Source organism: Lampetra planeri, chromosome 2 (assembly GCF_965212315.1).
Source record: "Lampetra planeri chromosome 2, kcLamPlan1.2.h2, whole genome shotgun sequence".
Classification (NCBI taxonomy): domain Eukaryota; kingdom Metazoa; phylum Chordata; class Hyperoartia; order Petromyzontiformes; family Petromyzontidae; genus Lampetra; species Lampetra planeri.
This window is the reverse complement of record NC_136108.1, coordinates 15,493,060-15,509,730: the sequence shown is the minus strand read 5'-3', so window position 1 is coordinate 15,509,730 and position 16,671 is coordinate 15,493,060. Positions and strand designations below refer to the sequence as shown.

The following is a 16,671-nucleotide window of genomic DNA, read 5'->3' as shown; positions in this document are numbered from 1 at the left end:
CCAAGAAGATGAATCCCTGCAGTCACGAAAGCTTTAAATCGAAATCTGGTTAGTTGAATTAGATTTCCCGGCCACAGCCAACATCAGTGACACCTTAACATTTCTGGGCCTCCCCTAGGTTCACTTAGGCTTAAATGAGAACCTGCTGTGGTATGTGAACATTCATCACTGGGGAGGTAATATCAACTGTACACGGTGCAAGTCACACCCTGGTGCAATTCTAGCCTTAATAGGTGCTCGCTGACAACACTTTCCACAATATTCTATGGGGAGGATTGTTGTCATGTCTTAATGTGGTAGTTGGCACAGCACAGCGCACTACGAGTATTCCATTCTTGCATTACTGACAAACGATACGTGAACTGGAGGTGCGTAAGCAGTTAGGTCAGCACAGCCTAAAAGAAGGATGTCATGTCAGTGTAAGCAATGAGGAGACAAAGGTGGCAGGGCATTGTTGGTGATGGCCAAACATCGTCCCCCAGTGTGTCATGCTCACCGTAAAACGTGCTCGTTAAAAGCACCTGTTTCTACAGAATCTGAGGTTCAATGGGGGTGTTTGTCATTGTATTTATACAGACTGTATTACTCGGCTGGATTCAAACACGCTTACTCTTTCCTTCATCCTCAGCAAATATACACAATTAATGTTTTCCATTTACTGTATGTACATTTAAAAAAAACACACATCAATTAACATATTTGTAACCTCTGAAGCAGCTACATTTTAAAAATTAATATATGGAAAAATATATCAACCTTGTAAGACAAATATCATGACCGTATGGGCTGCTGGAATCCCCCAATCATTATGTACATTACACTTTAACAATATTTCGCTGAGCCTGTGGCTCACAATCGGGTTCAGATGTCAGGTTCAGGGTGGCGGGATGGCACCGTGGTTACAACTGTGCCTCACAGCATGAATCACCTCGGTTCGATTCCCGACTCGGGCGTCTTTCTGTGCGGTTTGTATGTTCTCCCCCCTGTTCTGCACGAGTTTCCTCCCATTGCTAAAAACACAAATGTAACTGGTCATGGCCAATAAAGCCCAATGATGTAAGGATACCTGCATAGTACCCCAATTGGGATGAAACGTAGCAATATCGCCCCCTACTGAAAAAACATTGTCAGAACCCGTAGGTAAAAAAACTAAAATAAAATAAATGAAAACAACTCAATTGAATCACGACGTTTCGGAGGCAACACAAGCTTCCGTCTTCAGGTGGAACCGTTACAGCCACAATCACAGTAGTAAGTTGTTTTCATTTACTTTATTGTATTTTTTTACCTACGTGACTTTACCGAAAAAACCAAAGAGTATGAATCCTTGCAGTCACGAAAGCTTCAAATCTAGAATTTTCAGAACCCTCTGGAAAAAGAGTCTTGAGATTCAGTGAGGCTATCCTGGATGAACAAGCGTAATAATAAAACAAATTTCAACGTGAAATTTCGATTTAAAGCTTTCGTGACTGCAGGGATTCATTTTCTTGGTTCTTTCGGTAAAGTCAGGTAGAAGGGAAATAATAAAATAATAAAAATAAAACATAGTAAAATAATTCTCACGACGTTTCGGCCACAACGCAAGCAGCCGTCCTCAGGTGAAGACCAGGCCTGTCAGGGAGACAGCGTCTGAATGAAACACCACCACGCTTGGAGCGTATATTTAAGCTGGGTTGGAAGGGGGGAAGGGCGCCTTGACAAAATAATTTGCATATCAAGAGGAATTTAGCATATTTATATTTCAACGTTGGTGAGCACAGCCCTTGATCCACCCGGGGTTGTTACAATGAATTTGTACGACTCCACCTTCTAGAACATTCTATGATCAGATCCAGGAAGCATCTCGGGCATCAGCACTTAATTCAGCTTAATTCAGCTTGAATTCACGTCCTGAGCATTTACAATGTGAGATTGATTCACTTATGATGATACCCTTTGCAGGTTGTGGTGAAGGTGTGCCACCAGTGGAGACCTGTTGAATGGACGTTATAATAAATTGTGTGATATCTTCCATGGCCAATTCTCCCTCGCGGTGTGTGCCGCACTGCCATTAGAAATGCCCTAATCTTTTGACCCAACGTAATAATATTATAGAAAGGAACACCATTACATTGAAATATTGACTCTCTACCACTGGCTTAGCAATTTCAAAAGAAGATGTGCACTGTCTCGCTCTTGTTTGAGCATGCATACATTGTCTTGATATTAAATGTTTAATATAACTTGACAGTTTGACGAACAAATAGAATAAATACGTTGTCTTGCATGCATTTCTTATTTCAATGTAGCTGTACTATTGCAGCTATATATTTAAATATATACTTAACAAATAAGATGAATGCTACATCAGTATCTGTAAGTTTATGCTTACACATATACCGCATATAGTATATGCTTCATATATATCTTCCCAGCTTGAGTAATTTTGTTTGTTTAACAAGGTTTCAAGAGACTGGCATTGATGGAGACATACAGGCTACTTATGCGTATGCTTAGGAAATATTATGAATGCCCCTCATAGTCTGTCAATCTATCCATCCGTATAAGGACAGAAACTAGACGTATTTGAACAATAACTTCAAATCCCTTAAACCAATCTCAATTCAACTGAACAATACCAATGCGTGTTTATATTTGAGGCACACTGGGAAACAACACACTTTCAAAGAAGCAGCTTTTTCTATTTATAAGATGTTAACAGTATGCTGCGTATCAGTAGAATGAGCATGTGTACCTCAGAATGTGCAGAGAGGTGTGAACGCGTGTAATGGAGTGCACGTTCCACTACTCAAATAGATTTGCCACTTAATGTGTTTTTTCCCCCTCATGACATCACGGGTCCTGGAAGGGAATTCTGTGTAATTGGTGTTAATTTATGGTTTAACAAAGGTGCCACCGTGACACGAAACACAACTCTCATGCAGCCAACTTATTATCAATATTCACAAGTTAAGTGCCACTCCATAATCATTAAACACAATTCCACGATTGTCCCTTAATAATGCATAGGCAATCGCTTATGATTAACATTATGAATATTCAACTCGGACGTAATTGACCGTAGGATATATGTGAATGCAACACTCTGCATACACTCGAATTACAAATCACACACACCAGCTTGTCACAAAGGGTTACTGATTTTTGTCAAATGAGCACCATTCTGTAAAATGAAAGCCGATATGAAATGATTGGTGAGTCACGATGTATTTGAAAGGTATGGGTTACAAATAAAATAAAATGACAAGAAAAATAATGAAACGTTCAATAATGGAATCTATTGCTGCAGCTAAGAACTTGTTTTTTCATTTCTTATATTTCATCGTATATTGCAGCGCATATGTGAAAATATCCTCTTATGTGTGTGAGTAGGAAATAATTGTTTTTATCAACTTTAAAATAAAGCTAAAGGGACTTCATTGGCAGTGGTGTATAAACATAGAATAAATACACTCCACAACTGTCATGCATGTGGGACACAGCTGAAAATATTGTATTATTAAATACACGTGATGATTATTATCACGGTGGTTGCTGGCAGTGTGTTTCTCAGCCTGTGTTTATTTTTTCATGAGTACTTTATTACATTTAGAAATCACATTGCTTCAGACACTCACGTGTCGTGTGCTCCATGCTAAAGAGTCAACACGCTAAGGTGTTTCAATGCGAGAGTGCTAAATGTATCTTCATAACATGACAACCACATTGCAAATAAATTAAGTATTTCATTCAGACACGGCACACGGCTATCAAAGCAACAACTGCTCATTGAATTATAGGCAAAGGCGTGCAGGAGCCACTCCTCTCCGTGTGATAGATGGGAGTGGTGGTAGTGCCTCTACGCTACGAAGCCCCGCCACTCGAGTTTGAGCCCCATCTCACAGCGAGCACCCGTGGAGATGGTCTGAACCAGGTCCTGGGCCTCCCCTAGGTAAACTCAGGCTCAAACGAGTACCTGGAGTGTTGTGTGGACATCGCCAACTAGGGATACAAAGGCGGCCGGGAGTGGTGTTTTCCACCCACCCCCTTGCGTGCCATGCTGGTCTTCATCAGTACTCACTAACAGCACTTGTCCTAAAAGTCTGTGAAGGCTATGTGGGGCATGTTTGTCTTTGATAGATCAAAACTCAGAGGAAGACACATGCTATGCCAACACGGTAAGAGTGCACGACGTGCCTCTTTTTCATGAGGATTCCTTTGGCAATGCAGCTGCAGGCAATTTATTATGAATGAGTGCTAATACTTTTTCAGGTGACACGCAGTCATGACCTGCAAGGGCTGCAACAGGTTAGTATTTATTTTCAATGCATACTTTAATGGCAGACTTCCTCTTTAATGAGTCCCTCTCAGGATAATGCTGTTATATAATTGGGAGTTGGTTGCTCATTTGCTTGCTGAACTGCCGCCCCGTGTGCTGTATGATCTGGGTCTAATTTAATTTGTGACAATTATTTCAATTACCATGCTCTACTAAGCTTCAAAGCACAAATTAATAATGAGAAGAAATGTACTGCAATAGAACACTAGCGCTGAATTGAGAGAGGAACACTTGTTCATTGTTTTGCCAGATTGTCTCACACATTTCACGCTGGCAATGCTCGGAATAATTGTATAAGCTTTCTTGGCACTGAAATTCAACTGCAAATGGTCGTGCATAAGTGTTTTGTCTTTCAGGTAATCCGCAGTGGACTTAATTAACAGTGGAATATTAACTGTTTTTGTTTGCAATTTAAATAATACGATGGTATTTAAGACATACATTGGGGTTTTTTCTCGTCTCAAGAGAAATTCCTCAGGGAAGGCGATGTCTCTTTGCAGTTCTCACCACATAAACATGTGCCGGTATTCCTGATTCCTATCTCTGTGTGCTTAATCAAGCGTGTGCAGTGAACCTATCATGCACACGCTCACAAATGTGCGTGCAATTCGATGATTCTGCATTCCTCTGCATTACAAACAATGTTCCTTCTGGATATAATTTATGATGCCACCTTTTTCCATTCAAAACCAGTGGAAATAAATGAACAGCAAACGTCATTTGCCTCTTTCTCAATCGACACAACTATATCATCCACGTTAGAATGGACTAACATGAGATGAAAAACAGTGCTCGACAAGCAAATGTGAGTTATTGTAGTTCGTTACATGTGCTTGTTTATTCGTGCTGGTTCTGATGTGCGTGTGATAATGTGCTTGAACATATGTGCTTGTCACGGCATTGTAGCACATCTTTGTGTGCCTGTGTATAAGGAGAGTGTATTGCCATGTGTGTAGAGGGCAATCTGCCCAGTGATGAGTATGGTCATCGAGGATGACATCAGCTACTTGGAATAAATTCAAGTTCCAGCTCAGCCCCTGCCGTGTTTTCATGACCACAGGGAAACGTGCCGTCCTCCCTGGCAAACCAGGCTGAGAGACAAAACACCAGTGGGCTCATTTTATCTGGGCAAAGCTCAAAACCAGTCATGACATCGTGGGATCAATGTGGAAACAGGATGCGCAGCCAACAGTAAACTTTGCTTGTTCCAACTTCGGGGCTCTATTGTTGTTTTGAGGGTTCATAGGTGGTGAGATATTAACTACCTTGCCTGGTGTAAAGGAAGTCGTGGGTTCAATCCCGATCCTGACGCCTGTATATTTGGATGTTCTGCCAGAGATCACATGGATTTTTCACCTGGTCCTCCGGTTTTTCTCTCCACATTTAGAAATGTGCGTTTAAGAGTATTTGGCTGCGATACATATCCACAGGATAAGCCACTTCAATGAGCTATTATTTGTGGCCAGGTTGCTTCTGAAGAATAGCAATATAGCTCAGTGGACCTTACCTGGTAAAATAAAAAATAGTTTAATTTAGTTTTAGTTTAAAATGGGGAAGAAGATGACAACCTGCTCGCGGTCTTCCCTGCTACGTGCGAAAGCACAACAAATGTCATCACACCGGCAGCCGAATGCCCGACAATGGTATCCCGGCCTGAAAAGCAACAGCACAGAGAGCATTTCACAAGGTCAGAGCAATGTGAATGTAGTCCCATCACTGCGAATCATGCAGCTTAACATCGAGGGCCTCTACAGTGCGAAATGCGATTACATTGCGAACATTCTCCAGTTTAAAGACGTCGACGTCATTGCACTGGAAGAAACGCATCTGGATCGACAGTGCCCTCGATCAAAGATAATCGAATACACTCTCATTGCTGCAAGCCACCATCCGAAACATGGCCTTGCAACATACGTAAAGAACGACCTGAAGGACACAGTTCAGGTCGTGCCACACACCTCGCCACACTACATCACCATCGAGATCAACGACGTGATAGTGGTCAATGTCTACAAGCCTCCAGGTATGGAATGGTCGTGTCCGGCATTACCCAAGCCAAGCCACCCTATCATCCACATAGGCGACTTCAACAGCCACCTCACTTTGTGGGGCTATAGCGCCAACGATAGAGCTGGTGAACAACTGACATCATGGGCAGCGGCAGAAGACCAGCACTTAAAAGACCGCGGTACTTTCAAGTCAGCGAGCTGGAAAAAGTGCGAAACGCCCGATTTATGTTTTGTGTCTCGGGACCAGAAGAGAAATCTGATGCCGTCGACGAGAACAATCCTAGACGGCTTTCCAAATAGCCAACATAGACCTGTAGTGATCCATATCGGTCTACAGATTCCACTCTTCCGCTGCGCACCAATACCGCGTCGGAATCTGAGATCAGCTGAATGGGTGAATTTCACTGCGGACTTGGAAGAATCAGTTGGAGTGATGCCTCCACGCGCAGTCAACTACCTTCGCTTCGTTGGTCTCATCGAGGCAGTTGCCAAGGCCAACATCGTAAGAGGCTTCAGAAAGGTCTTCACTCCATGTTGGACTCAAGAAAGCAAACAACTTTTCCGGAAATTCAATGCTGGTAAGAAGCAGGAGACTGCAAAAGCTATACTCGAGTAACTGAATTTGCAAAGAAGAGAAAGGTGGCGTGAAACAGTTGAGGCACTTGACTTTGCAAAATCGAGCCGTAAAGCCTGGCGCCTCCTGAGGTTGATGGGAGCTGCCGCGACGCCAGCCGATAATCCTCGGCAAGTCAGTCCTGACGAGATTGCTAGGCAACTTATCAACAATTCACGAACTTCAATCGACAAAAGTACAAGACGGCAAGTCTACAAATAACTTTATTGCACACTTCATAGCTGCCAAGAAACCTCTGAATTCTCCCGTCCATTCTCAGTGGAGGAAGTAGATGCCGGTATTGCCCAGTTGAAATGCGGGAAAGCCTCAGGTCTTGACAATATTTATCCAGAATTCATCAAGAACTTGGGACCAAGAGCAAGAAAATGGCTAGCCACATTCTTCACTGACATCCATTCCACAAGCATCATTCCGAAAGAGTGGAAAGAGGCAAGGATAATAGCCATTCTGAAACCAGGGAAGGACGCATCGGACGCTCAAAACTACTGCCCTATCTCCCTACTCAGCGTCTGCTACAAACATTAGAGACACTGCCACTTGGTGGTCTGAATTATGGGTGGCGATAGACGTGTCAAACAAAAACATCATTCACGATCCGGCGGTGAAAATACTGGGATTCTCTCTTCCACAACGACTATGGATCACATTGAACCGCGCTCGAACACAACACGGCAGATGCGCTTACACATTCCATAAATGGAAGATCAAAAATCGCCCAACTGCGACTGTGGAGAAGTCCAAACCATCAAGCACATCACCGATGAATGCTCCATCCATGCACATCCTGGCGGTATCGCTGAAATCCACACTGCCTCAACCACATCATTGGACTGGATGAGGAACATTTGCATTCATTTATGATGGTCATTGAGAAAAAATCTAAACTGCTGCTTTTCACAATGCCATACGAAAGAAGAAAAATTACAAAATAAGACATTGTAGCTTGGGTTCGTATCGTCATCCAAGACTCTATTAATTGTATGTTTAAAAACACTTTGCATTTTTAAAACAACTTCCCATAATAGAGAGGAAGAAAGTGAAAGGGATGAAGCCGTGTGGCTCATGACGTAGAAGGAACATGGGTCTGCTATGTGGTGCTGATCCTGGGTTGTTCCTGGCCAACAAATCTCTGTTGCCAGTGATCATGGAAATGTGACGTGTAGAACAAAGGTGTGTAGATGTTGCTAAGATAGTCCAGGAGGGTTTGAGTGAGTCACCAATACAATATCTAATTTCCACTCTATATGTATATATATACACGTATTCATGCTCGGTCAAACAGACTGGTGATTTTTTGGTTATACCGTACATGTAAAGCACTTATTAAACATGAATTGGCCAGACATTAAAATTAATGACTCAACTGAAAAGGGTTTGAGTATTTCCTGTATAATATAACATCTTTATGCACGTACAATATTTTTTTACGGTAAAAAAACATTACATGAACCTCAGCAACCTTTTGTCAATTCACTGCTGGACGGTGTGAGTTTGTGAAAGGAGGATGGGGAGGAGGATTGCGGGGGAGGGCCCAGGACAAATTCAGATATAACGCTCATCACTGATGTGAGCCGTCACGAGGAATCAAGCTCATGTCACTGGGTTTATAGCAAAGTGTGCAAACCACTGCGCCACCGCTCCCCCCCCCCCAGTATGTTCAGGGATCAGTTCAGTTTAAATCCGTGTTTGTGTGCTTTTGGTGCACAGTGCGTGTGTCAGTTCATGCAGGTGGTGAGTGTAACACACCTCAGACAACTGCTCGTGTGCTTTCACAGGGTCAACATTTTCCATTTTCCCCAATCAACAGTTGTGCGCAACACATCATGACCTTATTTACATATAAATGAGGAATATTGGTAAACATGAGGAATGGATCAATCGCGAGTGCAAGGAATGGAGCATGAGACCCCCTAAGGCAGTGTTCATGTGCTCACACAAACACATTTGGACAATCACACATGTGATATGTGTGTGATCATGCGTGCTGGTGGACATACGCTGATGTGCGTGGCGAGTGGTAGCGTAGTGGTTAGCATACTGCAATACGAACCCGGCAAACCCGAATAACAATAATTAATATCATCTGAACTGGTTCTGGGCCTCTCCTAGGTCAACTCAGCCTCAAAATTAGTACCTAGCACAGTGTGCAAACATCGCCACTAAGGAGACAAAGGCAGCCGGGCATGGTGCTGGCCATCCACCCCCTCATGTGTCCCATGCCGGCCTTCAAAGGTGCTTGCGAACACCACTTGCTGCCGACACGATGGATGTACATCCCTAAATAATAATTCCATAAATTTCGATTTAAAGCTTTCGTGACTGCAAGGATTCATCTTCTTGGTTCTTTCGGTAAAGTCACGTAGAAGGGAAATAATAAATAAAATAAATAAAACATAAAATAATTCTCACGACGTTTCGGCCACAACGCAAGCAGCCGTCCTCAGGTGAAGAACAGGTCTGTCGAGAAGACAGCGTCTGAATGACTGTCTTCTGTCGAGAAGACAGAGTCTCTGCTTGCGTTGTGGCCGAAACGTCGTGAGAATAATTTGATGTTTTATTTTTATTATTTAATTATTTCCATTCTACGTGACTTTACCGAAAGAACCAAGAAGATGAATCCCTACAGTCACGAAAGCTTTAAATCGAAATTCATAGGTGCTTGCGAACACCACTTGAGCCAAAAGTCTGTTTTGCCTATGCGGGGGATCTTTGTGTTGAGTGCACGCGAGTGATTGCAATGACCTTGCTGGCAGAACTTGAGTTCGCGCTGGTCGGCAATGGTGGCTTGAACCTTCTCTCGGCCACTCCTCCGCATGCTGCTGCGTCGGCTGACCCGTCGAGTGTTGGTCTCACCCCAGAGGTTGGAGCCGCCGTGCATGCTCGGAATGTTGAGCACTGTGATGCCCTCCAGGGAACTGTTGGCCAGATCCAGCTGCACGCCGTCGCACTGGGCACAAGGGGATGCGTGGCATACAAATCCTCGGTCAACGCTCTAGTCCAGTGTTCTTCACTAAGTTTCGGAGGGGAGGGCCACTTTCGCAGATAGTGTGAGGGCCGTCATACATTTGAAACCATTGGGTTTGACAGCATTATGGAGGTTTTTTCACATTTGTGTATTTTCGGGAGCCTCACTAAAGGCCACCATTGTCCGCCAGTGGCCCGCAGGCCTTGCAATGAAGAACACCACTCTAGTCGCATCTGAAAGGGAATCACACCATTTAAATAGTAGGTGAGCGTGCAAAGCCGAAAGGCGCATGTTGGACAACAAATAAATGTTGCCCTGCAAAAAAAGAATTTTCCACACCAATCAAGCCTTTCCACTATAATTGTCGTAAACAAGGGCAGCCAGAGTAAAACACATTCCTGTGGAGGGAGCTGGTAGGAACGTTGGGTTGCTCGGTCAATGGCCAGGGTCAACGGCGGCGTGGTGTATTCCGCAAATAGGGCCGACTGTGAGGGCGGGCACAAGCCGGCGTGAGGCACCACGGGGTGACCAGCCCCTCCCCACCCAGCCCCACCCCTCCCACCCCCCACCCAGCCCCTCCCCACCCAGCCCCTCCCCACCCTCCCCACCCAGCCCCACCCCTCCCACCCCCCCACCCAGCCCCTCCCCACCCAGCCCCACCCTTCCCACCCCCCACCCAGCCCCTCCCCACCCTCCCCACTCAGCCCCTCCCCACCCTCCCCACTCAGCCCCTCCCCACCCTCCCCACCCAGCCCCTCCCTCCCCACCCAGCCCCTCCCTGCACGACGGACGGACACAATAATCCCCTGTGGGCTGGTGTAACCAGGAGGTTCCTACCAGTATTAATTATTTGCATATGAGCACAGTGGCAGTTGCATTTTATTTCAGTCTATAATGGAAATGTTTGTATCATGGCGCATTTATATATGTTGCACAATATCCGCTCTCCTCAATGCTGTTACCACTTCAGCCCCGTTAAGTACCCAGCTCAGTATTTAAATAAAAAAATAAAAATGGATGTTCATTGAAATGAATAAAATCAGCTGGGAATAAAAGATACCTCTTGAGTTTCCCCATGTTTCTGGAATGTTAATATGCTTTTAAGAAACAAAATCCTCTTTACAGGCTTTTTCCCCATTCAGTTGATCAACAATCCAAAGCTGAAATAGGTTTTTTCCCCTTCTATCTGGCCACAAAACAGGTGTTAAGTGGTTAAAACACAAAACTGAAACCTTTTACAAAGAATCATGTCTGCATTGACCACAATGCTTGTGGTCAATGCAGACATGCTTGTGGTCAAAATGAAAACAAAAAACACTCTGATAATAAATGCATTGTCTTTGAAACTGATTGGTCCACACCAGAGACAGCTTTCTTTTGAGCCTCGTCTCAATCCAAAGCTGTTTTCATGTTTGCACTCGTGTTTAATGATGTAACATGTCAATTAAACGTTTGTTTGCGAGCTATATGCATAGACGTGGCTTCAGAAATGCTATTTTTTTCATCGACAAGGCAATCCTTTTCTAAACACACCACGGTGTTATATTGTAATTTTGCATATGGGACTCACTGTTTATCAGGACATGCATGTAATGTTTCAGTTATTTATTTTCAATTAATGTTAACATTTCCCAAAACATGAATAACTATGTTGGGTTATTTTTTCCCAGGCCTTGAGCCATCAAGAAACGTAACATTCACTGTTCAAAGAAAACGTGTTGCATTGTACGAAATGTGAGAAATGCGCAGAAGCAGCTGAGGAAAAAAAATGGACGTGTGTCACATTGATCAGCCTGCGTGCTAACATCTTCGAACAAAAGTATTCCATTGCATAACTTCTTCTATAAAGTAATTACCTCGATAATAAACACGGGTGTAATTCCCACGCATTATATCAAGCAACAAGACACTTTACGATAGTGATCATTATTAATTTATCTATGAAAGCTTCTGTGTGTCTCAAGACGTTTTTTTTATGAAGGTAGAGTCCCATGTCGAGAAGCTCTACCAGTTTCTTTCTCGAGTATTTCACATCTAGAAGGAGGAAACCAGCGTTGAACCTCTAAAATGCCGTACAGATGGGTGAGAAATCTACTAAAGCAACACTCTTTCGATCGTATACTTTAGCGGAGTGCCCCTCGTGTGGTGCATCGGCAAGGTCAAGCAAATAACAAAGCGTTCCTGAATTAGCTTTGGTCATAATCGCCCTAAACTAAGTGGTGCCATCATGGGTACGGCCCGTTTTTTGAGTAGATGGTTCTGCAACACAGCAAGTGCCATGTCTGCACAGACAGATGCTGGTAGACTAGTGCTTCCTGGCCCTATCGCAACGTGGTTATGGCACTTTAGCGGGCATGTTAAAAGAAAAAAAACATTGTGGACACAAATGTAATATACTGCCTTCCATTATTGTACTGCATTATGTAAGTGTGCCCGATTTTATGGCTTACATATCTAAACACATTTGCTCCTCCTCAGAAAAACGCATAAGAATATAGTTTGTCCTCACCCTGTGACCTTGCCATCAATCACATGGTACTTAAACTAATGCACAATGGCCAGGATTGCTTGTTGCTACCCGTCAGCATGCCTTGAAATCGTTACTCTTTTTCTAACAATGCCATAGCACATGGTTATGCACTGCAGTAAATGTAAATATACCTGCCTTCCTCTGCATACATAACATTACGCATTAACCTGGTTTACCAAGGCTTCAGTTCCCCTTTGAAAACGGTTACGTACAAAATCCCACTGGTGATTGGCAAAATGTATGACAAGATGTCAGGTAACACCTTCAACGTTCAACAAGGACGGTGCCCACGTGACATTTTAAATCGTTCTCGATCCACCAAAAAATACAACACCCTGTGCAAATACACAACATTTTATTACGTTTAAATCTCTGAGATCAAAGAAACTCTGTAGGTATAATAGTCTCCTATTATATTGTTGAGGATAATATATTCACCCTTCACAGCTTTCTCCTAGAATTTAAGCAACAAACATACCCAAACTTGTAAAAAAAAACTATAAAGGATAGTGTTTACCCGGATGTTCATTCAACTTGTTAAATGTTGGCAGTCAACCCTACTTTTTTTTGGTCCTGGCTTGTGTTCTGTCATTTTTAAAAATACAGTAATAATCAGTCAGCAGCAGCCTCCCAGCTGTGTGCCCAGGCATGCTTTTCGTATCTGCTGCTCTCTCTCTACGCGCTCATTATTCTTACGAAGGAATGCAGAAATAGGCAAGAGTCAGCCAGGCCTAGAAGCCTTTGATCTTACATCCAGCTGTGGCAATTTTTAAACCTTAAAAGTTTAATTTAAGAAACTAAATGACTAAAAGTGACAAGGTGGCTGGATGTCTTGGGGCCAATGTTCATTTGAGGGAATGGGGCCAACACCTACGTGATCTTGGGTTTGAGTGCCCTGTGATAGAAAATGAAAATGCGCTTTCCACTTTACTGGGCTCTTCCCATACACTGTGTGATGGTAACAGCATCGTTACTTCTTTACTTTACACCGCTTAGATTAGATGTAAGTTGCAAAAATTTGATGTGTTGGTGTTCACACCTAAATTTGGTTGCACTCAAGCTCCGAAAAGACAAGCGTACTTAGCCAAAGAGATTAAGTTAATGCGGCAATGGCTGAAAGCGCCATCTCAGTTGAGCTGTGGTGAAGAAGTTTCTTTAGCCACAACGAAGGTGGAGGCAGGTGATGTCTTCATCACAATTTCTACTTGCTCAATAGCCGTGCTTCTCTTACTGTCATCGGCAACTAATATAAGCAATATTTTTCTTGCATATCACTCTAAATGTCACCCCTACCTCTCTGCCACCATCGAAACCCCATGAAAAAACCCCACGTATTTACAAAATAACTTCGTTTTTTAACCATCGATTTTACCGATACACACATTGACTTCATATGCATTAAGAGAATGTAAAAATCATTGTGTCCAAATTGCGAGAGTACAACGCAAGCTCAGCTGCGGAGCTCCCCTTCACTCTTCATATTAAGTGCGATATTACATGGCTTTTCCTTGCAGAGTTGCTTAACACTGTACCGCATGCGTACATACACTGTTGGAGGGAGAAAAACGCATGGGCAACCAATCAATTAATCTCATGAGGATTCCTATTAAGTGCCTTGCGTTCGATTTTTTCCCCATTTACTTTACTGAATTGACAACGAGAAACATTGACCTTAATTATTTAGACCCCTATTTATAAGGACATTCATGACAGTCACATTCATGCTATTTCTAGGCCCAGTTTTTATTTGTGAATATAAGCAAAAGCAGTCAATTGCTCCGTGTTAGAGAAGGCACGGAGGTAGGAGCCACCCAGGTCATTGGCACGGCCCACTGCTGTATGCATGTATGTTGACGTACGTACGTCGAACTTCTTTCGCACCATACTTAGCCAACCGTGCTAATCGGATGTGCAGGGGAAGGACAACAAACTAAACGCTAAAAGCAGTTCTAAAGAAATGAGTCTTCAATGTGATGTGCACCTGAGTCACAAGAGAAAACAGTTTCTTCAACTGGCCAGACAAAGTGTTTGCCACTTTCACGCTAAATCTAAGCCCTTAATGTGAAAAAAATGTGCCTTGTGTTGCATGTATAATGCTTCAGTTATACGGTATAATATTGTGTTTGCACTTCCCTTTTTTATTGCACCATCTCAGTCAGATTATATTTCACAAATCGAATATCTATTTGGCCATCCGAACTGAATGTTTTAAAAGCTACTCACGTAGAAAACCAATCGTAATTACCCCAATTATATTGCATTTAAATTGAATTACAGGATTACATTTTATGACTTATAGTCATCGTTATTCCCTTTTTGCATAATCTGTAGTATTTTTTCATTTAAATGATGTTGTATTACTCTATTAGTTTAACATAACATACAAACTTGCATGTAGTTTTGTTCATTCCAAACCACATTTATGCTGCAAAACATGTGGTTCGCGGTACTAAATTTGCTTTGAAACTTTTCCTTGAAAATACGACTTGTCTCAACGAGCTCACACATGATTATAAAGTGACCCTAATTGCTGGCCCAAAGGATACAGAGCAGCCTGAAAAAATTAGTCATATTTTATACATGTGTACCTGTTGGTGCGTGGACAATGTTTATCAATCCCTGATGGGAAAAAAAACTTCCCTCGCCCATTTGAAATTGTATTAAAATAGAAGATGGATATGAGCACAGTTCTGATCCTAGGAACACATCCTTACTTCACACTTGATGGAGTGGAAGGTGATGGGCAACTCGTAATACAAGCACACTTCAGATCGCACACCGAGCGTTGCTCCCAAGTTCACTTCATATCGAGCGTCTAACACATTTCTTGTTTTCCTTCTTAGAAAAACAAATGACGACTTTAAGGGGAGCCACGCAAAAATAAAATCCAAATGTGTATCATTGCTCAAATGGACATGGGGAGTTACCAATGTTCGTTGACTGCCCTGCACCACATATGAAATGTTATTCATACATGGTCGCCATCTTCTGCCTAACACTGGACGTTTTTTTTTGTTTGTCCTGTCATGGCAGTCAAGCACGGAACACAAATAATAATGAGAATTAAAATCTTTATTGACACTGAAGGAATCCGATGAGTTCTAGATTTGAAGCTTTCGTGACTGCAAGAAATCATCTTCTTAGGTTTTTTCGGTAAAGTCACGTAGAAAGTAAAATAAAATAAAAACAAAAATCACGACGTTTCGGAGGCAACACAAGTCTCCGTCATCAGGTGGGACCGTCACAGCCAGATTAGCTGTATCAAGTGAGGCAATGATTCAAGATGTAATCCCTTAAAAGCGAGTTGAGGGGGGAGGGAGAGGGAGGGGGGAGCTCATCAGACTATGGTAGCCAATGAAAGGAACGTGTCGGGAGGGTGCAGTGGCTGGCCGTTTGCGCACAATCGCTCCATTGTGTTGGCGTGTGCAGTAATTGGCCGCTTGGGCACAAGCGCTTCCACGTCCATCGCCCACCCTTTTGGCCTCGCCCCCCCTCCCTCCCGACACGTTCCTTTCATTGGCTACCATAGTCTGATGAGCTCCCCCCTCCCTCTCCCTCCCCCCTCAACTCGCTTTTAAGGGATTACATCTTGAATCATTGCCTCACTTGATACAGCTAATCTGGCTGTGACGGTCCCACCTGATGACGGAGACTTGTGTTGCCTCCGAAACGTCGTGATTTTTGTTTTTATTTTATTTTACTTTCTACGTGACTTTACCGAAAAAACCTAAGAAGATGAATCCGATGAGTATTCATATTCTTGTTTCTTTCGGTAAAGTCACGTAGAAGGGAAATAATAAAATAATAAAAATAAAACAATAAAATTATCACGACGTTTCGATTGCAACACAAGCAATCGTCATCAGGTGTGAAAACCACAGCAAGACAATTTTTTTAAAAAAGTGGCGGTTTTTTCTTAACGTTAAGAAAAAACCCTTCTACGTGACTTTACCGAAAGAACCAAGAATATTAATCCCTGCAGTCACGAAAGCTTTAAATCGAAATTTGAATCCGATGAGCTCTAAGGTTATTTTTCACAGAGAGGCAATGTGATGGAGAACACTGTCTGGTGGTGGCTGTGCTGCCAGGTGGCCTGCAATCCAGCACTGTTGATGGCTGGTGGATCACACAAATCTCGTGAAATTCCTTTCCCATAGGCGTCGAGGTGTCATATCCTAGCTTGCCAGGAGAAGGCAGTGCAGCAAACGGACAAAC

At 43.0% G+C, this 16,671-nt stretch overlaps 1 protein-coding gene across 6 annotated transcripts in view; it reads right to left on the bottom strand.

The window, feature by feature from the left end:
* LOC144728885 (diacylglycerol kinase beta-like) overlaps positions 1-16,671 on the bottom strand; it is a 139,134-nt gene that overhangs the window by 18,285 nt on the left and 104,178 nt on the right. For all 6 annotated transcript variants that reach the window (XM_078608612.1, XM_078608631.1, XM_078608640.1 and 3 more), the window contains one exon: positions 9,704-9,908. In XM_078608612.1, coding sequence (XP_078464738.1) covers positions 9,704-9,908 — 205 coding nt within the window. The remainder of the gene's footprint in view (positions 1-9,703; positions 9,909-16,671) is intronic.